The sequence below is a fragment of the Lates calcarifer genome, linkage group LG10, assembly GCF_001640805.2.
Source record: "Lates calcarifer isolate ASB-BC8 linkage group LG10, TLL_Latcal_v3, whole genome shotgun sequence".
Taxonomy (NCBI): Eukaryota; Metazoa; Chordata; class Actinopteri; family Centropomidae; genus Lates; species Lates calcarifer.
In genome coordinates, this window is record NC_066842.1 from 14,524,788 (window position 1) to 14,548,029 (window position 23,242).

A 23,242-nucleotide genomic window follows, 5' to 3' on the forward strand; every position below is an offset into this window, starting at 1 on the left:
CACCTTATGTATTTGTTTGCACCTTCATATGCCTTCCCAATTTTAAAAATTTGCATGAATCAATTAATTCTATATGACTGTTATTCTGAATCATGACACTGATATTATTATTCTTAGCAGGTTGCCATTTGTGACAAAAACTGTAATTGTGGTGGTCACTCAGTTGTCATGGAGATAGAGGCTGTTACCACAGAAACCAAACGCTAATCATTTCTTGACTGCTGTAATTACACTCCATGTGCTTGTCAACTGCTACATGGCACAATCAGCGCTGCATTGAAGCAGAAACTATTAAGTACACTTAACAGAATGTGGATTATTTTCATCTACACTTTCCTCTTGTCTCCTTAGCAAGTCATAAACCTCCTATTTCATCCTACTCTAGACATGCAGATGATGCCTTTGGAAAAGTCACACAGCAGCCCAGGTAGCTCCAAGTCTTCCTCCGATGGCCAACTGCGCTCCCATGGCCCATCCCGAAGCCAAAGCAAGAGCAGCGTCACTCAGGCCCACCTTGAGGATGCTGGGATAGCCATTGCTGCCGCCGAGGCTGCCGTGCAACAGTCCCGCCTGCAACCAAGTAAATCCCACCCCTACCTGTGATTCACTTCCTGTGACTTGCTTCCTTTTTTTTCCTGCGCATGCAAGTTTCGTTTGAGATCATTTGATGAAAACCTGAACTGCTGTGTGACAACCTCCTTAACATTTTACCTTTGCCTTCTGCTCTCCTCATCTTACTTTTTTTTCTGACCACAAATTGATTTGATTTCATCAATAACCTTAGTTTAATTCAGCCTCCTTCACCTTAAGCTAGATCAAACCTTAAAAATACTGTCATTTCACATAATAACTGAGATACTGTATATCAAAACCTAACTTGTTGTAAAACTCACTTACATTATTCAGTTGTTGAATCTAAAATTAAGTATTTATAAATCTGGCACATTCAGTGCACTAAATATTCCAAATAGAGTGTTTGACATTTTCCATCTGTTTAATACTTTTGCTATTTACTTGAGTATCTTAACTAGAACATAAATTTGATATATTACTGCAAATTGTTAACAAAGAAAAATAGTTTCAAAACTTATAACAAAACTAAGAAATACATGTATTTCATTAGCTCTGAAATTAAAGCACCAGACCCCTCTGTTTCTACATGAACTATGCATGTGCCAGTCCCAAGCATATGGTTTCTACAGACCCCCAGTGTGGAGATCCCCAACCCCAGTATAGAAACCAATCTTGGATGGCAATCCCCCACATGTCTGGTACCATGATAAAATGATGTAAACAATATCCATTCATGTTTATGCATAGTTTTTAGTGTGATGTCCCCAAAATAAAGAATTATGTTCTTTTCCCTTTCTGAGATAAATTAGCCCAGTGTGAGAGCTATTTAAGCATGCAGTTGCAGCCTTCCTGGCTATTGCTCCTTGGCCACTGAGGACTTTGTTATGCTGCAGTCTGTCTGTGTGTGTGCATGTGTGCACCATATGAATGAACCCTTAGAAAAGTCACAAAATACACACACAGCCACATGCAGGTTGTGGCGCACAGACTCCCCCTCCCTACCTGGTCCCTTTCCCAGTCCTGCCACCTAAAACAAAGGGGACTCAAATGTGAGACTCAACCAGTCAAACCAGGAAACACACAAAGACCAAGAGGTTCAAAAGTCAACAGGAGGCTCAATCTGCACTCACCAGCCAATGAGAGTAAAGCGGTCAGCTAACCATGAGAGGAACAGAAGTGTCGAGGGAAGGTGAGACAACATAGGAAAAATTTTATAAATATTATTAATCCTAACTCATTAACCATAATGAAATAAAACAAAAAACACCCCCCAAAAAAGATAAGAAACAAAATGAAGTCCATATAACCAAATGTCTAAATAACTGAAGTAACAAACTAATTCATATATCTCTCACTTAATGATTTTCATGTATTTAAGTTTGTGGATGTTTGTGTTTTTTTTTGTTACTTTTGTTATTTTATTTTATTTTTTTTGTTACTTTTGATATAATGATGCTTTAATGGATGTTTTAATGGAATTCCCAGCTATTGCCTTTAAGTCACAGATTGTGTTTTAAAAATAATCTAACTAGTCTTAGTCATCATTTTAAAGCAAATACAGGCATTGGACACTGTGACTATGAAGGCAAAGAGAGTATCCAACCTTAGTCTAGACAGAAACACTTCACATATTCCCTGAACTAATCCTGCTCTTTCATACTGTACAGTATGAGCATAACTAAAACACCAGCCAGGACCCAAGGACAAAGAATTAAGTCTATGAAAGAACATTGATATTGTCTCACACTAAATTCATTTTCAGGTGTGAATTAAACTTGGTGACCTTCTTGCTAGTAAAGGGATTTGCTGTGTGTTAACTGAGGTCACATGCCACACTGCTAATCTGAAGGACAAGCTGTCATCAATGCTGATCTGCTCCTCCCTTGATGTGCTGTTATGTGATGCTCAGTCAAAGTTATGTGTGACAGACAGTGTCACCATCAGTGACTGATAGCTGGGAGGTGTGAAGTGTTTCAGCATATCTGTTGGACAATGCATGCATGGTACAAGCTGTGTCAGTGGAGACGCTCTGTGTTCGTGAGTAAAGAAGTACCAGATAGATAGACAGATAGGTAGACATTTCCCTCACCAGCATGCTTGCTCTTGCTACCCTTAGGACCAGGACACCGACTGGCTGATGTCTCTGGGTCAGTGGTGCTGTCTGCCCCCAGTCTTGTGGGAGATGCCTATGGAGGTCTGGATGGGGAAGAGGGTGCAGGCACTGGAGTGGACAGTGCCATTTTTCAAGTGCCACGCATGTAAGACTATTTGAGGCTGATTTTTAGCTCAGCTAAGACATCTTGCCGATGAAGCGATGCTCATATGTTTTTTATCTCTTGCAGTGGTAAGACTATTCCTAACGGCACCGACAAAAACCAACTAGGGACCCCAGAAAATGAAGGCAAGTTCCAGAAATCTCTTCTGTGTACAGTACAAATCTTGAGGCCATGACAGAGAAAATACAATTCCCTGATGTTTTCTTACATGGTTGTAGGTCTCCATCTGCTGGGTATTTTGTATAATTACACTATTTTAAAAATGTATTTATTTAACCAGCCACTTATTTAACCGCTACTAAACTGTGTCTTCATAATGACACTAATCAACTGTGGTGTCAAATGTTGAGTTAAGTGCTAACTGTCAATTATCAATATTTACTCAACATAATGACCTAATGCATGGCTTAGGATAGTGGAAGAGAAGTGGATGTCACACTATCCTACCCACTGTCATAACTATATCTACGTTTCATGTAGCTCAGGTGTCATGATGCCTCCCTTCCATCTCTAGTTTCAATATGTAACAAAGAGCCTAAGGTCATTTTAGGCTGTAGCCTGGCAGCTGTTACACAGATGAGGTTCAGAGGGTCATTTCCATTGTGCCTGATGACTCATTTAAAACTGTCTTCCCTGTTTTGGTAAGCTCCTTAACTTAAACATCAGTAAATGCACATAACAGTCAATATGATCCATGTGAAACTGCAGAGATGTTCTCTGCCCTGGTTTCATTCTGCTGCAAGTCCAGGTCAAGTGATACATTAATTGTTAAATAATTCAAATAAGCTTTAGTGACACTAGGTGAACATGCTTTTCTGTGCAACTACAACAATCTGCCTGCAGGTAGAGCATGGGTCAGGGTTTGGCAGTCCAAATAAAGAAATATAGAAGTCTCTGACTGTGTACTAAAAACTGATCCTCCTCTTCTCTTTGCCATTGTTGCTTTTAGCTGGTAAAACACAAGTAATGGGGGAGATCAAGGTCGCTCTCAAGAAGGAGGTGAAGACAGAAGGGGACCAACTGGTCTTGGAGGTCCTTCAATGCAGAAACATCACTTACAAGTTCAAAAGCCCGGACCACCTACCAGGTCTGGAAAAGCAGTGTGTTTTGAGTATACTGTATGTGTATGAAGATTTCTTTGTTAAATAGTGTGCATTTTCTCCAATCCATATTTATAATTTGTCTAAATTGCCTTCAGACCTCTATGTGAAGTTGTATGTGGTGAATGTGGCCACTCAGAAGAGGATCATCAAGAAGAAGACAAGAGTTTGTCGACATGACAGGGAGCCCTCTTTCAATGAGACCTTCAGATTCCCTCTCAACCCAACTGGACACGCCTTACAGGTACAACAGGCAACCAAATGAGACATGAATGATACTATGGCTCTGACTAACTATCAAACATGATGTGTCATACTGCGCCATTTTATCACATTTAATTCATTCGCATTCATTCACCCAATTTTGGGGTATTAAAATGAGCACTGATCACTGATTGGCCTGAAAAAAATCATAGAAAATAAACTGTTCTGGCTTTAACAATGACAGAAACAACTTTAAATCTCCAAAATGGCTCATCACAGTTAATTAAAACTGGAGGCTTGGAACGTCTGACAAAACAAGTCTTAAACCTTGTTATGGGAAGTTTTATAAACCGGTCTGTTGCCTCAGGTAGCAGCTGGGAGATTGAACCACCTCCTGTGAGCTGCAAGATATGAGCCTCTTAAGGTAGCTGGTAGTGTCCATAAAAGGATAATTCTACAAAGGGTGTGGTAGTTTAATAAATACAAAGCTTACAGTCTCATGATCAGTGACTCCTTCAGTCAAAGTTAAATGGAAAATGAATCGAAATGTGTAACATACAAATATTCAATTATAAATATATTTGTAATAAAGGATAACAAAATCTATCTATATTTCATCATGATTTAAAGGTCAAATTTCTTTATTTTTTTCTAGATTGGTACATATTGATCAATAGATCAGACTTTGTCATTTGGCCCAGTGGTGCTTGCATTATTAATGCTGGATGCTTTTACAGGTGCACTTCTCAAGATGGAATAGGTGCATGGGCTAGCAAAGTAGAAACACTAACAATGAGAAAGCAACAGAATGAGCAAATGACAATTCTGTTCCTCTCGCCAATGTATTTCCAGCTGTTCTTGGTGTCTAATGGAGGGAAGTTCATGAAGAAGACCCTGATAGGGGAAGCCTACATCTGGTTGGACAAGGTGGACATGAGGAAGAGAGTGGTCAGCTGGCACAAGCTGTTCGTCAGCTCCACCCAGACCAATCCCTGAACACCACACCAAAAAGAGTAGCAGGAGATTGACGAAAGGTGAAGCCAGACCGTACTAGTTTAGAGATCCAATGTGACAAAAATGGATGAGAAAAAAATGTTCCAGAGGAGGAAATAAAAAGATCCATTTAATCTACTTCCTCAGTTTATAAGTTTTAAAAAAGGAGGGAATTATGTGCTACTACCATAACAAACGTATCAGTCCAACACTGCCAGCACACGTCCACCTCCTCCCATCATGAGTCTCTGCTGGTTGTGGACTTTGCTTGTAGGATGCAAACATGCAAATGCCACAGCAGGCACTGAAACAGACTCAGCAGCAATATGGCTTTGAGGGCAGTGATGTCTTTCTTACCATAGTTTCAATTCCATCATTCACACGAGACATTGTTGTTTTGGTGCTGTGCAACTGAGCTAACATATCTATCGAAGGGAAAAATGAAAAAAAAGAAGACGAATTTCACTTTGATCACAGAATCATCAACTGAGTTTGGATTGTGTTCTTGTCATATGACAGTCATCGGTGTAATGCCCACATGATGGTTGTGATGTGTGTGTGGTCCTGAAATATTTAGTGAAGAAGGAATGCATAATGTTTGTATGATAGTCAAGTTCCATGTAAAAAGAAAAACAAAGCAAAAGCCTTTATGTAGAACTGAGTCAGACTGCTGACTGTTGCTATGGGATGAAGATAAAATGTACAGCACTTCAGATGTAGATAACACACAGCAGATTACAGAACATATCAGAGACTCACATTGTACAGTGTGATGTTTATGTAGTATACAAAGATATCAGATTCTGAATATATCTAAATACAATATACAGTATAATACAATATATATACAGTAAGAGTTGTTCTCTTGTCACTAGATGATATATAATGAGATATACACACACGATGTCTGTTAGACTGAGGCTGTGGGTGGCGCACTGACAATCCAGTAGGCTTCTTTAGTCTATGGTGTAGGCAGTCTTAATAACTGTTATGTGAATGTGGACCTACGTGAGATGAAGGAAGTTCCTGAAAAATAGCTCCTTTGGTCCTCCGATCACACTGATCACACCACTACAATATTCAACAGGGCTGTGATAGATTAAAATAAAGGTCATGGTCACTATCCAGCGACATATTGCTATTTCACTGGCATGCTATTATGTAGGGCAGGTTAGAATTACAATAAAATGAACAGCATCTTGTGCTTTGAAGCCCAAAGCACATGCTGTGTTGAATGTTATAAACCATCTGTAGAGGATGACAAGAGTTTATCACATCTGTGTCATGTGTAGAGTATTTTACTTTACGGCTGTTGTAGTTGCTCAGAGTATGCAGAATATTTCTTTCTGTGTAGCCCATCGTGTAATTACACTGTTGGAATGGACATGTAATTCACACAAGTTGTGTCAAAAACCCATACGAAGATCTGCAACTGTCATTACCTCAGTATGACAGCTCTGCTTTCTGTGCATTAGTAAAAGCCCTCCACCCCTGGTCTGAGTTTTACCAAAAAATAAAATTAAGGAAAAAAAAGTTCTTTACCAGTCAAATGTCAAGATTCCTCTGTGTGTCTGGTTGTGCTGTAAAACTCACCATACTGTTTTGTGTCAGTGACTCCCATTGCAACACAGTGAACCAGCCTCTTTCACTGCCTGTGACCAAAACACTCACTCAGGCCCACTGGGGTTCAGTCATATTTAAGTCAGAGGAACACATGGGGGCCGCGTCTCAGTACTAATGTGGAACAGGTGACCCATGTATTCATCTTGCAATGTTTTGCCACCATATCTACATTATGAAGAAAAAAGAAAAAAAAATAATAACAAACAAAAAAACACAAGTGACCCTTTGTCAGTGTATTTAGGCATATCACAGGGCTGATGCAATTTTATAGAGTTCTATAATAAATATAACAGAGAAAACAACAAATACACTTGGAACAAGATGTCACTTGAATCTTACAAAAGGTAAACAAAAAGAGGATATAATAAGGAAGGGAACATGGTTGATTTTTCAGATAATTATTTTGCTGTGCCAACCCTGATTTATTATTTTTTTATTATTCCAGACCCATTGGTTCTTTTGAAGTACTTCTATGCAACATAGATGTGTTTGAATGCATTTGTTTTTTGGAATTGAATGTTTTATCTGTGAACATATCGTCTTAAAATATGTCTTATAGAAAATAACTTTAATTTGTACATCACTGAGAGAAAATATTAAATATATTGATTTTTTACTGATTTTAATATATAGTGATGTTAACAGCTGTTAACGTCCACATGGAGCTTGTGCACTTTATTATTACATTGTATTATTTTCTTGTCTCATTTTAACTGTCATGACATGCAAGGTTATGTGTTTTGTGTTTCTTCACTGAAATGAACTGAATCATGGTGTATGTGGTGGCAGAAAATATTGTGGTGTACATTTTGTATCTATGTGGCAAAAGAAAAACATGCAGACATGTTGGGGTTCCTAAACACAATGCACAATCTGGGGAGAAATCACCCTTACTACATCATGCTTATAGTCCACTGAACAGTCGGTGTACAAAGTACAATAAAAAAAAGACATATTCCCTCAACACTCAGTCATGACTGTTTAGCCCCTCGTGTTTCATTAGACTTCCCTCAAGCTAAATACTGTTTGTTCAGATCAGCTGTTGCCTGTAATTGTGAAACCATCCATTTGTTGTTGTTCTGAGGGGTGCGAATGTGACTTGAGTCCTTTGACATGTGTACATAAAGTGTTTATTTTCTACAAAGATTGAATGTTTATATTGTCCGACGTTTGAGCATGTGAGTGTTGAAAAAAATCACAAAAGACTTATAATTGTACAGCAATGCGTGTCTATAGTTGTATAAGGGGAGTTGACTGTGTAATCAAAACATGTGCTGTCAACCAATGACTATCTGTGCAACCACGTCCTGTAAATGGCTGAAACAACACAAAGGGAAAAAAAATCTATTCAACTTCAATAGTTGTCTGAGACTTTATGTTTTGGATGTTGCATGTTTTGTTGATGGTTTGTCAGTATATTTTGCCTACAGATTATGTTTAAAAAGAGACAGAATATGTATAGATTTATCTGTATGCTGACTGTAAAGAAATATGCTTGTAAAATTGTCTTGTTTTTCACTCAGTGTAAAAACAAAGATTCTAATGTTATGGTTTTGTGGTTGTACACAGGATGTGTTGAGATATTATGCAAATTGTGCTGTAAAAAATCAGCTGTTTCCCCTGAGTCTAAAGAATAAATATTAAGAAGAGCTATATTACACATGCAGAGTTGAGCTTGGTTTTGTTTGTCAGTGATAACAGGCCTTGTTCAATGCAGACATTTTGACCTGTCAGAACAGGAATAGCTGCAAAGTGTTCTTGATACTGCCTCCAGGTCTCGCCAAAGTGATGCACACTGTGGCTTTAATTTAAAGAAAACACTGTATTAACAGTAAGAAAGTAACCCCTTTTCAAAACTTTTCATTTAATTATTAATCTCTTTATTGAGTTGTCTTATTATCATCAAAGGAGAGTGCACCTCATTTTTGATTATCTGCTCTCTGTTGCATTCTTGCTCTGCAAACAGCCACTCATAAAATGTGCACAAACTGACAAATAAGTTCCCACAACTACAAAAAATACACAGTTAAATATAAATAAATACACACTAAAAAACTAAACAATCTTTGCCTAGCATGCTTTGCCCATCTTTATATTAAGTTTATAGTCAGGGCATTTTCGGTGGTATAGCAGAACCTAGAAATAGTGCATCACAGATTCCAGCTGTACGTCAACAGGCTTCGTCATGCCGTTGATGCTTTATTTAGCTGTAATGTGAAGACATGCTCACTGTGAGGCAGCATTGTCTCAAGTTAACATATGAGGCTGAGCATCTTGGCTGTTGAACAGAGGACCTTCTTTGTTCTATAATAAGTACCAACAAGAATAATGTTCATGATAATAATAAGAAATAATAATAATAATAAGATGAGCTTTACATTAGAAAATACCAACAAAATCATGAAATATTTTTTACATTAACAGACCGTGTTATCAGAATATAACTGCACTCAGACTTAAATAGGACTGGAATTGTTTCATTGGTGACATGTCAAGTAAGCAGGAGTTCAAGGGTCAAGCAAAGCAGCCAAAGAACTGACCATTGTTGGAATTCATTGAATTCATTGAGGAAAAGGCACACAAAGAGTATGTATGAATCTTTTTAAACTAACTATTATATTAGTGTTTCTATGGAGTTGGGTGGTCAAATAAATGTAATGTGTAAATAAATGCAACGCTAGAGAGAAGCAAAAGCACACTGCACTGCAAAAAACTGAACTAAAAAAGGAAAAAAAAACAACAAACAAACAACATTTTAGCAGTTACACAACACTGACATGCAGCATTTTAAATGCAGGCCCATGAAGGTATTGTAAAAGGTAGGACAGGTTCCCCGACATGCGGTTGTATTCGTACTCATTCATAAAGACAATCTAAACAGTAGAATCCCAACAACATCTCAATATCAGCATCACTATCACAGCTGGTCTGAAGAATGTGTTCTGTTGTTTGCTCTTTTGGCTTTAGTCTACAATGAGTACAATAAATTGTCCCAGTTTTCTTCCTTTGTCATTGCCACACGCTGGCTACAATCTTACATTTCAAAAGTGTTTATGTGTGGTTTGGGGGTTTGCTACTGCACTGTTGTGCTACTATTTTCAAACAGAGCACAACACTCCACAAAGAAAGTTAACCTTTGTTTCAGAAATTCTTGAAAACACATGACTGCCACCATCCATAACTTCTATTAGACAGCTTATTAGACAGACTTAGAGGAAATTAGTTCGGCATTAATGAAACTGCCCTCTCTAATATTCACCAAGATTGACCAGTGTGTCTGCTGGTAAGGATATCTCCTCACTTTTCATTTTGTTCATTAGTGCGTTGGTTTACTGATAAGTCAAGTCAGATCTTATATATCTAAAGGTGTCTGTAGTCCCTGTTCTAAAATGTATTTACTTACATTTGTATTATTTTATGTGATTTTATCAAACCAACAGAAACTCTAAACACAGTTCAGAGTAATGGGTGACACCAACAGGGGTTTTCGATTAAGAATCATGTGGTTGGGGTTTTGGAAATGGATCATGGAAAGGACTATTTAGTGCCTCACACTGTACATAATTATTTACATTCTGGGACATATCGGTTTTCGTTGCTCGTTATACTGTTGTATATGGGTGTTCAAATGTGAATCTGTACAATGTGTATGTACAACATTTGCGTGCATGGATATGGATATACTTTATAAATATATTTTGTTTATGTTTGTGAATTAATGGATTATAATATAGTAATATTGTTATTGCACCTTCCTTCTCCATAAACACAGAAAAAGAACAGAACAAACATTGTGAAGCTAACAAAGTAAAAAGACTATGCTCCAGCTCAGTGTAATAATGCAACTAATATCAAAATATCATTTTTAAATAGTGACCAGTTCTTGTGATTTTAATACATTACCTCCAGATGGCAGTATCCTCTATCAAATAACCCTAACTTCACCTGCACAATATAACTGATCTTTAACTGGTGGTGCTTTTACACATTATTATATTAACATTATTACCTAAGACGTCTGTGTCTACAGGTGGTTTTCCCCTCTGAAAATAGCTATGTTTATATTATCTGGGAATTCCCACTTTGTGTGGATAAAAAACAATGCAGGAACATACCATAAGCCTAGGTTAATAATCTTATATGTAAAACATAACTATTAAGAATTATTATTTATTACAAGTGAAATGAATTTGAGACCATATAGACTCTATGGAATACGGTGTTGTCATGTACCTCAGCTTTAGGCAGAGATGCACTGTCTGGCAGATGCCATTAGTTTTTATTCTGCTCTTATACTAATATCTATTGCTTAGACTGTGTGAGGAGAGGTGTAGCAGCGCAGCTATTAGTCTGACACCTCATCCTTTTTGGGATGTAGTGCAAGATGTTCCCAATTAATAAAAAAACTGTTGAATGGAGATGTCTGCAGAGGAGGAGGAGGCCTCCACCCCTCCGTGCTCTCCACACTGCTCTTTGCTATTGTGTTCCTCCACTCCACACTACACCTCTCACCATCCACTTACTTTTCTCTATCCCATCAGCAGGAGCATCTGTTCCTGTGCTGGGGGGAAATGAGTGTGAGAAAGGTGTAGCGAGAAAGAATGTGGACGGGGGTGATGTGACAGGAGAGAGTGGAGGGAGGGATGAGAATAGGGGAGAAACTGAGGGGATACGGGGGTGGGGGGTGGGAGCGGAGAGCCACTGTGCAGTACAGTGAGAGGAGGGGGAGAGGTGGGGATGGGAGGAGAGACAAAGAGAGAAAAGGGGGAAGGGGAGGGGGAGGGGGCAGGGGAGGGGGAGAGGACACAAGAGATGGTGTGTGGTTGCCAGGCAACGATTGATAACCAAATCCCCGAGCATCCTGCTTGTGCTGCCCTGCCCTCCCTCCAGGCCTGAATTACAAACACACACACACACACACACACACACACACACACATACACACACACACACACACACACACACATACACACACACAGAGTAGGTTTTATGTTCTCACTTGGTTATTCAGTTATTCAGTCAAAGTGTTGATGCTCCTTTAATTCAAAATGTGTGATTTTATATCCTGCAGTGGTGCAGGGGCTTGTATATATTCTATATATTTTATAATTTATACATTCATGCTAGGATGTGCAGCATAGAGCCAAAAATTCAATCTTATAAAACAGGTATGATTGATGGCACTGTCATTTATTGGGCTTTTACTGTACTTTGCTCATAAGATTTTACACTAGCCTATGTGTGTGAAATCAATACATCTGTCACTCTGGCAGTGATTCCCATGTGGGACAGTTTCTCTGCTCGCTGCCACTCATGCTACAAGGATGACTGATGGTGACTTGCAAAGATTGTGCTATGAAAGCCAGTGGTTTAAATTATCCCATCCCTCCACCTCGTAGGCATTGAAAGGTTGTAGGGCATTTTAAAAAGCCAAACCCACATCTGTATTCAGGGTGGGTGCACTTGTGTGTGTGTGTGTGTGTGTGTGTGTGGTACCTGTAGTCAGACCCTCCTTTTAGCAGGTGTTTCTTTATAGAGAGGTGAAAAACAATTTGTTGCTTCCAGTATGGATCGCTGTACACCTCGAGGTCAAAAAATACTGATGCATTTAGATCAAAACAATTTTCTTCTTCTATTGAAATATCACATAAATGTTGTAACACTATCACTATTGGATTATATACAAGAATCTGTTTATTCTAAATAGCATTAGGTCAATAAAGGCAGTCATGAGTATCACGCAGAAGTCCCCATGACAAGATCTGAAGAGCATATGTTTTTTTCCATTAGATTGAAGGTGGTGGGGGGGGGGCAACGGGGTGTGAGAGAGAGAGAGGGAGGGAGAGAGAGAGAGAGAGAGAGAGAGACTGAAATATCCAGCTCCAGTACCTGTTAGAGCGCTGGATGGCCGGGTGATCAGATTAGAGGTGTCAGGGTTCGTTAATCTGTGAGGGAGCGACGAACTGCCACTCACGCTGCTCCTGCTGCACACCGCTCCCAGTCATCGGCGGCGGGGGGAGCGGAGCACATTTGGTGTTGACGCGCGTCGGGGAATTTCCCCCCCTCTTCTCTTTTTTTTCCTTTTACAATGGATACCTGCAGGGTACGAGCCTGGGTGTTTCTGGTCCTATTATGGCAGGACGGGTCTCTGGCATCGCAATTCCCGACACAGCTCATGTGAGTATAGACCTCATAATCCTATTTCGAGCAGTAAATGTTTGTGGTTTTGCTGACTCCTTGTTTCAAGCGCTCGCCGTTTCAGAGACAAGTGTTAGATTTAATGAGCCACTCGCGGTGTGTGGAGGCTGCACGGTACGTGTGCGCTCAGGGGGGGTGGGGGGATGTGAGAGTGGGGTGGGCAGGTCGTTTCATTCATGCGCCGGTGGTCATCTTAAGGAAGATGCGTTAAAGGGTGGACAATATTTCAGCTTTGCTCTGGCTCAGCTCGCCTCGAGGCGGTGATTAATGTTGGTTACCATAATCAGCAGTTTGTCACCGGCGGATGACTGTGGCCACCGGGCGCCGTGACAGCTCCTCTGTGAAGTTGTTGAGGAGTTACAGTGGCCTCGCCTGGTCCTGTTCCTCTATGCAAAATAACAAAAAGTTGCAGTCTTCACCTTTAAAGCTAATTAAAAGCTAAAGCTAAAATAATTAGAGGTTCACGTGCCTTTCAAGAGTTTGTTGTTGTTTGAGCGATTAAAAACCCATCAACCCATATGAGAGTAATGGCAGGCTCTAGTCATGTGTCAAGAATTGAGTTGGGGCCGCACCTTTATTTACATCAGGGTCAGTGATTAATGCATATAACTGCAAATAAATATACCTTATTTTGATGATTTATTTAGCCAGGGCATCTCTTAAAATGCATCCACTCATCAAGAGAGATAATAGAAGTGTAGAGTTAAACAGTGAAAATTCACACATATTTGTTCAGTTACCAACTAAATCTGCATGCTATCACATTGTAACACGATTTACCTGCAAGTCATTTTAACTGATTCTTACTTAGGTTAAAGGTTTGCTCACCAGACCGGACCAGAATATTGGCAACTGTCAGACATTACAATATTTTGTCCAAGCATGTGTATCACTGAGGGCTGATTACACATTAAAAATCCTGGTCAGTATGTTTAAAGTTACAGAAACACGACTGCTGAAATGCAGAGCTAAAAATCACAAGTTAAAAAAAAAACAAAAAAAAAATGTATTTGTGCAGGCTAACGGTAAAAGCAATGAAGAGCGACTCTACAGCTCGCTCCAGCTAAATCTGCTGGATGCTCAGTTTGTGAATGAGTGAGTAAGTGTAAGAATGAATATGTTCCATTATGTGCTTCATATTTACAAAATAAATTCATCGTCTTGCAGGTGAAGCTGATTCACAAGGTATATACGATTAAACAAACACAACATTTGACTGCACCGTTTCTACACATTTCTAGTGTCTGGTGTCATGTGCTCTATAGGTTGTAGCATGAAGTCCTAAAATGATGTGTTGGAATCAAGTGCTAAAGAAATCCTGTAAGCTCCAGTATCCATTCTAATCATATAGCTGCCAGCCTGCTCTGGGTTTGCTATGGTGACCACCATTCAGCATCATCATCTTTATATCTCCATGATGTCTCTTTTTTTTTAAATGGTTGCTGAGTCCTGTCTCTATTAGAAGTAGAGGAGGTTGTGGAGGGCTCCTCTTTTGAATCCACAGCAAAGGAAAATATGTGGCCATCTACTAGATACTGTGGCCCTCCTTCTTTATCATAACTGTTGTAGTCAAGAAAAAACAAGATAATCCATTTTCTGGACAGATATTCCTTACAACTAATAAACAATAAATATACACGATTGTGTCCAAATTAACCTTTTTAGTTAACAGCCCTGCATGTCCATCTGCATCACCATAGTGATGAGTATATCTGATCATTGCTGTAATACATTTCTGTGTGCATGATGATGAGATACAGCTGAGTGTTTGAACATAGACAAAATGAGCCAAAAGGAATTTAAATTAACTAGTTACAACACTCTCATCATGAACTCAAGTTCATCATTTCATCATGCATTCCCTTGGACTGCACTGATAAAACAGATGGAGAGAAAAATACTGATTATATAAAGGTAGTTTTGCAAACTGTAACCTGTTTTTGTGTCTGTCTGATCCCAAATATGTGTTGTTCCAGTAACTACTCAGGAAAGAAACACACAAAAGCTTCCACGAAAGGAAGACACCCTATCATATGGGATTTTTGAGTTTGTTACTCATGTTGGCTTTGCCATGGATATTCCAGATCAGTCAGATCAGCCAACAAACTGAACTGTATAAAAAGACAGGAGGTACCGGCCTGGTCAGATTCAAAAACCCTCCACTTCATGAGGTACTTTTTACTATCTGGGCCAAGCTGAAGAAGGACTGAATTGGCCACTTGGGTGTAAGTGTATAGGCTACAGAGCTCGAGCAGAGAAGCGTGGGTTGTTTTGGTGCATTACTGTGTGGTGTTTCCATGCCTCATTCCGCTGTGCTGTCTGGACTGGACTGCTTCTGCCTTCGCCTCTGTAATGATGTGTAATTAGACTGTAGTTTAACACAGCCTCCCACCGAGATCCACACTATGGGCCAGCTCATTACTTCCAAAGTGATGGTACCGCAACATCTGTCTCTCTCTTTCTTGTATTGTCTCTCCGCCTCTCTTTCTGTTTTGCTCTCATTTGCTCTTCCTGTGTCTGAAAAACAATGTAGGGCAGTGTCTGACCCAGTTGCCATTTGTATGTGCGTTTGTGTGTTTGTGTGTGTGTTTAATTATCCAGCGTTGTACCAGAGGCTGCAGTAATCAAAGCCCAGCAACCAGAGCAGAACAAAAATGCTACTTCAGCTCAACAATGACTTTATGACTGTATAGGCATCTCTGAACCATCACCATATTTATGCCAATGATAAGAGTGTGATAACAGTGTGACAGATGATAAGATAATAAGCACTACACTTCACCTAATTTGTAATTCTTTGAAAAGAGCTAAAATGAGAGGCATTACTTCACATACATCAACTGTGACAGACTAAGAGCAGGCCTCACCTCATGGCATTTATGAAGCATTGCCATTAAACCAGGTTAGGACCTCGAGGGATGCTTAGAAATGCATGATTTAAGGAGGAGGAATTAATGTGCAGAGATTCTGCCATGCCTATGGATAATACATCTGATAGTTTCTTGCCTATTTAACAAGCAAATTTAACTGTGAATATTCATATATAGCAACAGGCTTATAGCTTTAGGGAGTAGCATAACTTTCTATTTTATGGTCCTTTACTGTTCATAATGAGCCAAGTGAGCACTTTACAGCCAAGACTTCTTTGTCTGCACATTGCAGTGTTTGGTATTTACACTCACTCACACACACACACACACACACAAAGCAAATACACATACAAGAGACTCAGTAGCAAATGAGAAATGAGCTGAGTTATTCTGCAGATGAGACACTTTTCTGAAGCCTTTGACAAAATGTTCTAAATAGATTTTGAATAAACAAGAAGAGAGCGCACATTAGAAAAGTCCATGTTATCCATATTGGGCATGCAGAAGAACACGTGCACACATACTGCACCACGGCCTGGGTTGTCTCGTCCATTTGTCAGCACCTGAGATTTCACAGAAGCTAAACTCCGGAGAGACGGCCCTCTGCTTCTCTGAATGTCAAGTCCCCGGAAGCGCACACACACACACACACACTCTAACTCACAATTGACTTGTCAATGCTTTGGGCTTTGAGAGCTTAGGGGTCCAAGGTCCACTAAAACACCTTACAATCAGCTTGCTGTTAGTAGATTTGGGGACACAGAAGGGTGGGACAGAGGAGAGGATCAAGAGAAGAGAATTTAAGAGGAGAGAAGAGAGTGAATGAGAGGCAAAAAGAGGGGAGAAGAGGAGTTTCTCAACACCTCACTTTATTGCAAGTGAAATTGATTTATTGGTCAAGTTTGTTCACATGTAAGGAATGTGACTGGTTGTGTTGCTCTCAAATGCACATTGAATATACACATTCAGTGCCTGTATCCCTACCAGAATAAGAGAGAACTGGAAGTTAAAAGACTAAGCAAATGATCAATGTACTACATAAAAAATAAGATATGAAAAGTATTACTGAAATAAATGTAAATTTAAGTATGAGCGGGGTCGAAGCGTAAGTACAAGTCTACAGTACTAAGTAGATTTCAGTTCAGGAAACAATCTCAGCACCAAACCTTTTTAGTAGCTTTTCTGGTGCACCATCTTAAAACAGTACATCGGTGATTTAATGTAACAAAATTGGAGCAGCAGAGGTGGAGATGGTCTTCTGACTTTTAGTTGCTAGTTTGTTTCAAGCAACAAAAACTCTCAATCCTATACTTCCCATAATGCAACTCAATGTAGTCTTTACAAACTATGCTTCAGTTTGTGACAGGTTCTCTGTTAAAGCTCAGAAGCCTGGCTGAGATGACCCTGGTGTCTGGTGACATCCCTGATAACATTAGCTTATCACTGGCATATCAATACAGGCTGATAAGTAACACAAAATTGAAGTACAGGAATACCATCCATACATCCATCCATACATTATCTATACAGCTTATCCTTTAAGGGTCGTGAAGGGGCTGGAGCCCCAGCTGTCAACGGGCGAGAGGCAGGGTACATCCTGTACGGATCGCCAATCCATCGCAGGGCCAACATATATAGACAAACAACCATTTGGACTGTGGGAGGAAGCCGGAGTACTCGGAGAGAACCCACACAGGCACAGGGAGAACATGCAAACTCCACACAGAAAAGCCCCGGGCCCGAACCGGGGCTCGAACCCGGAACCTTCTGGCGACAGTGCTGCAGGAGTACCAAAGACAGTTAATTAAGAAACAGTCATTTATTTAAGCAATAGTTTCTCCACTAGGGAGACAAGTTAATTTTTCAGCTCTAAAACATCAGTATTACTGGATAAACAGAATGACACTCATGCTGCTTTAATGGTTGAGCACTGATCCCTTTGCATTGGTTAGTGGTTGGTGAGAGAACCCAAACAATAGGATTTGGTGATTCTAACAGTGTAGCATATAGTAGCTGGACATTTATGTAAATTTTTCTTCACATAGCCATAAAGCTCTGCCAGGGCTCAGTCTGCAGTGTTGTCCACAACCCCTAAACCATCTGGCTTTGGGAATTACGGGACAGCAGCTGAATTACGCCTGACCCTGCTCTAATATCTCCACCTACCCTCTTTTTTCCTAAACAGTTTCACTGTGCTATCCCCTCTGGTATTCTTTCTTTTGCAAAGTGTCTCATCTTTCTCCACAAGTGTTCTTGCTCAGAATTTTCCTCATCCACTGTGGATTTTGTCTCCCTGATGCATCTTTCCCATTTCTTTTCTGCCTTCTTGATCTTTTGTACCTTTTTCTTTTTGTTTGCATCTTACTACCTCCCTCAGCTGTACTGAGCGTCAGAGTAGATGTTTTGCACAGATACTATACCTTGCATGACTTTCATTACACTGCTGCAGAGACCTTTTTTTGGGATATATATATATATATATTCTGGATATGCATATCTATTTTTCAAGGTTTATTGTACTGTGTATGTTTGCAATGTCTCATTGCCAATGGGGAGAATCACAGCTGAGTCTGTGTTAGTGTGAATACATGGCAATGACAGCATCTGTATCCCATGCCAACCTGTTAACATTCTCATGCAATATTAATGTCACTGTCTCCATGTGTCCATGCGTATTTGTGTGCCTGCACGGCAGCATATATGGCAAATTAATGCACCTACATGCACACAAGTATTTTGCTACTGCAAGCGTCTCATACCAGGTGCACCTCTAGATGAGTTAGATTACCATAACAAGTCACCTTAGGTCTTTGTCATTCTCCTCTCACCTATCTCTCTATCCATTGCCACTGTGTTCAGGAGGCAAGGAGGGATATACTGTGTCCGTATATTGTAATGCATGCTGTGAGCTTATTGTGCTTTGACAAGATGATTGGAGGAGGATGAGAGGAAGGTATAATCCAGTGCATGGCACCAGCAGGCTGCACCTGATGTCCCTTGAGCTCTTTGATACACAGAAAAGCACGCCGGTCCCGGCCACCTCCTACCTCTCACCTGTCCGCTCACATAACCATCAACAGTCACAACACTGGCTGACACCTATCTGATTGGTTGACTTCACGTTTGAACTCTCGGAAAGCCAATCGTATTGTTGACACCCAGTGACACGTGCCAGATTAGACGACATTGTATTTGTACCCGGTGATTCAACTTTGATTGGTTGACACTTTGCTTGACCCGTCGGAGTGATTCACTTTGGCCTTGTTTGTTTTGACATCATGTGACTGGATGGTCTTGTTAGATGACAGATGTAAGATGACTTGATTGACAGTTTAATTACGCTGTGAAATGTCTGTGTCATCTAAACCGATTTGTTGTGTGCATTGCTTTTGTCCCGCAGGATTAAAGAATGGGTTGATCAGATGCAGAAAGAGCTCGTCACCTTGGCAGACACGGCCACGGCTGGGAAAAACCTTACTCAGGTATAAACACTCAAAAACTACACACAAATGCATATAGAGGGAGCATGATCCAAATCTAACACTGCTATGGACCCTCACATATATTAGTGCAAGACAGGATATTGCACTGCTCCTTGTTTAAAGTGTCAAATAAATATCTAACATATCAGGATTTATCAAATCATGAATTGCATGTGGGATTGTATATCGTCTCTACTCCCCGTGTCTGTCTAGATTTTTCTGAGAAACCAACACCTCTACACTGTGGAGCAAAACGACGCAGAGGAGCTGGTGGCCAGAGCAGCCAGGAACATTGAACAGCTGCTGCGGAAGAGGTCTGCTGCCTTGAAGGTAAGACTCATTCCACTCAGAGGAAACAACTGCCAGTTTGTTAGTTTGAAAGCTGAGCAGGATGAGATTTTTATTAACAAGGGTTGCGACAGAGTTTTCCATCAGCTCTTGCTGTAGACTTGACTGTGTAATTATTTTCAATAAAGCGTATGTGGTAAAAACTCTGAAGACATATTGAGGAGCTGTAGATATTTGTGACATGGTGACATTTGTGACATTTAATCATGCAAATTTAATAAAGCCAGTAGCTTCATCAAGTTAGAATGCATACATATGGATTCATATATGAAAGAAATAATTTGCTATTGCATTGAAACGAACTAGCATAGTGAATTTATCTATCTAATTTATCTGTCTATCTGGACTATGTTGTTAGGCTGACAATCCAGCCAAAGGGCTCTTAGAGAGATGGGATAGGGTTAACCACGAAAAGAGATTTAAATGTTCAAACTTTCCACTGGAAAATAAGGCTGTTGTTCTTGGCTGTTTGACTTTAAAGGAGAGAATTGGATTGAACCACCACACAGAGCCCCAGGGCTTTAGCTGCAGAGTACAATACCTCTTATGGTTTAGTATTGGGTGAAGATCTAATGAGAGAAATGCTGTGATCCTGAAACTTGTGAAAGTACCAAGATTGACTACACCCTTTTAAATGTATAACTTTACTTTTTACTTTGTCTTTTTATATTTTACATTTAGAGGGCAGATTTACCACCAGATTTAGACTGACAATTTCTATATACAGATACAATGAATGAAGTTGAGTTGAATATCTGTCAGATACCTAATGATCTATGAAGTCCCTCCATTAACAATCATATTTAGAATCACAAAAAAATATATTTTGGGGATAGATTATATATTAAGTCAAACTGAATCATAGTTATAAATAAATAGTACTTATATAATCTAATAGCATATGAAATGAACAATGAACTTTGATTGTAAAGTAGCCAATTCACCAATTATTACTGCCCAGAGCATAAAGCATCATTTTGCAGTAATATCACCATCTGATTATTATCTATGTATTTGAATATTCATCTGACTGATGTTTTAGACTAATATTCCAAGTGTGATTGGTGTGTGTTTGATTGAAATTATTGTTTAAATGGAGGAAGACACATTCAGAACATTTAAATGATCCCCTGGCAGCAGGTTCTGTGGTGTTTGTCCATTCGTAAAGGTTTCCTCGGAGCTCATTTTGTCACAGCCCACTAAAATTTCAGTGGTGAGGTACAACTGATCTACTAACTTGTGTGATGTTAGATGATAGAATTAATTTTATGCAATAACAACAGTGGGTGATGAGTAGAAAGCAGGGACTGAGATCTTTCTTTTGCAGAATTCAATGTGATAATGAGAGCTTTGACCCTGGGGAGCTTCTCTCTTTCTACCCCTCTTCACCCCCCACCCCGTTTTTTTTTTTTTAAACTCAGAAGTGGGTCAGACATGCTCATTTATATCAGGAGATTGAACTGTTTTTATACATTCAGATGGTGTTCACAGCACCCCTTACTCTGCCTTTATAAGGCTTCATCATTGTTGTCCTATTAGGAATGGAGAGCGAGTATTTATGAATGTTCATAAACACATATCCTGCCAAGTGTCTGTCTTGTGTATGTTAAGTAAACATCCTGGTATTCTTATCATTTTTCCGAGCACTGGTGCCATAAGATGCGTAAGCAGCAATGAGCAAACTGCCTTCAGTGCATTATCCAAGTGATAGAAGAAAGAGATGATTGTGCGGTTGGGGCGTGTGTTTATATGTGTGTGTTCAGAGCAGATGGTGGTTGGGGGGTCAGCAAGCCCTGATGCTGACAGTCCATCTAACTTCTGGACATCGATCACTTCTCACTCTTTATTGGGTCTTTGTGAGTAACCTCAAGGCACACTGATATTGGATTCTCTGTCCTGAGATGTATGGATGGGGAGATAAATGGATGAATGGATGATGTGAAAGAAGGACAAAAAGTGTGAAAATGATGGATGCGTGGATTGATGGACAGATGAGCAGAGGAAGATGGGTGCACTGGATGGTTCAATGAGAGCAGATGAGAGGAATAAATAAGGCTTGGAGCTCAGAAAAAGTGCTACTCTGTGTCTTTCTATGGCTTCTATGCTAAACCACAGTGACAAGAAACACCAACAAATTCAAATCTGAACTTGATATACATACACTGTCCCAGCAGACATGGTAGTTTTGCTTTAAGCTGATTTTTGCTGACCAATCTTCTAAGTTCAGTGAAGAGATTTGGCTGTAAAGTTTGTCAGACAGAATACAGGAAGAGAATCTTCATTCTAGATGGAACTTTCTTTCTTGTTTAATGCCTTTGATATAACATTGCGAGTGACTCTCAATGTCAATATAATTGGAGATAGCCCTAGGCACTTGAGCCATTTTCACTCAGTTGTCAACTACTTTCAAACTTTCATCCTCCCTTTGCCTCTCTGCCACTCTCTCTCTATCTCGTCCTTCCTGTCTCTCCATCTCTGATCTCCACCTCCGTATGATGGACGACCTCTGAAAGGCCGCAGTTTACCTAGCCACAGGTGTGTGACACAAGCTTGTGCCTATGTGTGTGTCTGCTCAGGCTTCCATAAATAAGTGTGTGGCAGAGTGTAACATGCATTATTAATGAGTACTTGGCTGCACACTGTTAGGAGAGATCGCTTTATCAAAGGTTTTACAACGTATACCGTGGCTTGATCTCAACAGGGGACACTCACACACAAACATATGCACCCTACTGGGAGACATGCATGCATAGTGGCTATGAGGGCTATATCCCACTTCCTCTCTCTAGACTGAAGCGCCCTTTTCGACCAAATAAACAGTTATCAACTAATTGTTGCTTGTAGTTAGCGGGGGTAATGTCCCTTTTTGCTAAGGAGACAGTAATGATAAGTCTTTTAGCCTAATTATAATAAAAGAGTTAAGATAGGCCCATTGCTTTGCCATTTAGGTTACATATCCACTCGCTTTTATTAGAGGCCATATACAGTATGAGAGCATAACTACTACACTTTGCTATAATAAAGTCCATTTACCTGAGTGTCCTCTCTGATTCTCTGATCTGAGTCGCATCTATATCTGTCAACTTACTGTAAATTTCCAGAGGTCTCTTAGCCTATATTATAGTTTTTATTAAACCAAATTAAGTTGCCATTGTTACTAAAGAGTATGGATAGTCAATGATGTTAGACAGCACACATCCCTGTACTCATATACACACATACATTAACATGGACATGTTTACTTGTACTAAAAAAGCATGGAACTACGCAGAGGCGATTAAAGTCAATATTTACTTCTACCACTTACAGAGAAAGAGGAAGAGAGAGAGCGTGAGATCACCGAAAATGTTTGTCAAAAGTAGTTGACCACATAGCGAAAGTATTTGATGTGCAGGGAGCTAGATCCAATTATTTCAACACATCTCTCCCTCCTTTGTCTCCAGTCTGTTCTCTCTTTGTCTAGCTGTCTGTGTACACTGTAATTAAAAACTTAATTATCGATGCTGCAGAACTGTTAAAGCAAAAGGCGATCTAATAAAACACTGAAGACAAACATACACACAAGCTCATCAAGG

The 23,242-nt window shown here is 39.8% G+C and overlaps 2 protein-coding genes across 7 annotated transcripts in view; both read left to right on the forward strand.

The window, feature by feature from the left end:
- Positions 1-8,431, forward strand: part of pclob (piccolo presynaptic cytomatrix protein b) — a 57,545-nt gene extending 49,114 nt beyond the window's left edge. For all 5 annotated transcript variants that reach the window (XM_018663807.2, XM_018663812.2, XM_018663814.2 and 2 more), the window contains 6 exons: positions 386-580; positions 2,690-2,831; positions 2,916-2,974; positions 3,799-3,936; positions 4,048-4,193; positions 5,006-8,431. In XM_018663807.2, the coding sequence (XP_018519323.1) occupies positions 386-580; positions 2,690-2,831; positions 2,916-2,974; positions 3,799-3,936; positions 4,048-4,193; positions 5,006-5,149 (824 nt within the window). In that variant the 3' untranslated portion in view covers positions 5,150-8,431. The remainder of the gene's footprint in view (positions 1-385; positions 581-2,689; positions 2,832-2,915; positions 2,975-3,798; positions 3,937-4,047; positions 4,194-5,005) is intronic.
- Positions 8,432-12,634: 4,203 nt separating this feature from the next.
- Positions 12,635-23,242, forward strand: part of LOC108875137 (voltage-dependent calcium channel subunit alpha-2/delta-1) — a 56,385-nt gene continuing 45,777 nt past the window's right edge. The window contains exons 1-3 of one of the 2 annotated variants that reach the window (XM_051073423.1): positions 12,635-12,946; positions 19,238-19,319; positions 19,533-19,649. In XM_051073423.1, the coding sequence (XP_050929380.1) occupies positions 12,858-12,946; positions 19,238-19,319; positions 19,533-19,649 (288 nt within the window). In that variant the 5' untranslated portion in view covers positions 12,635-12,857. The remainder of the gene's footprint in view (positions 12,947-19,237; positions 19,320-19,532; positions 19,650-23,242) is intronic. The other variant, XM_018663850.2, reaches the window with a different exon arrangement.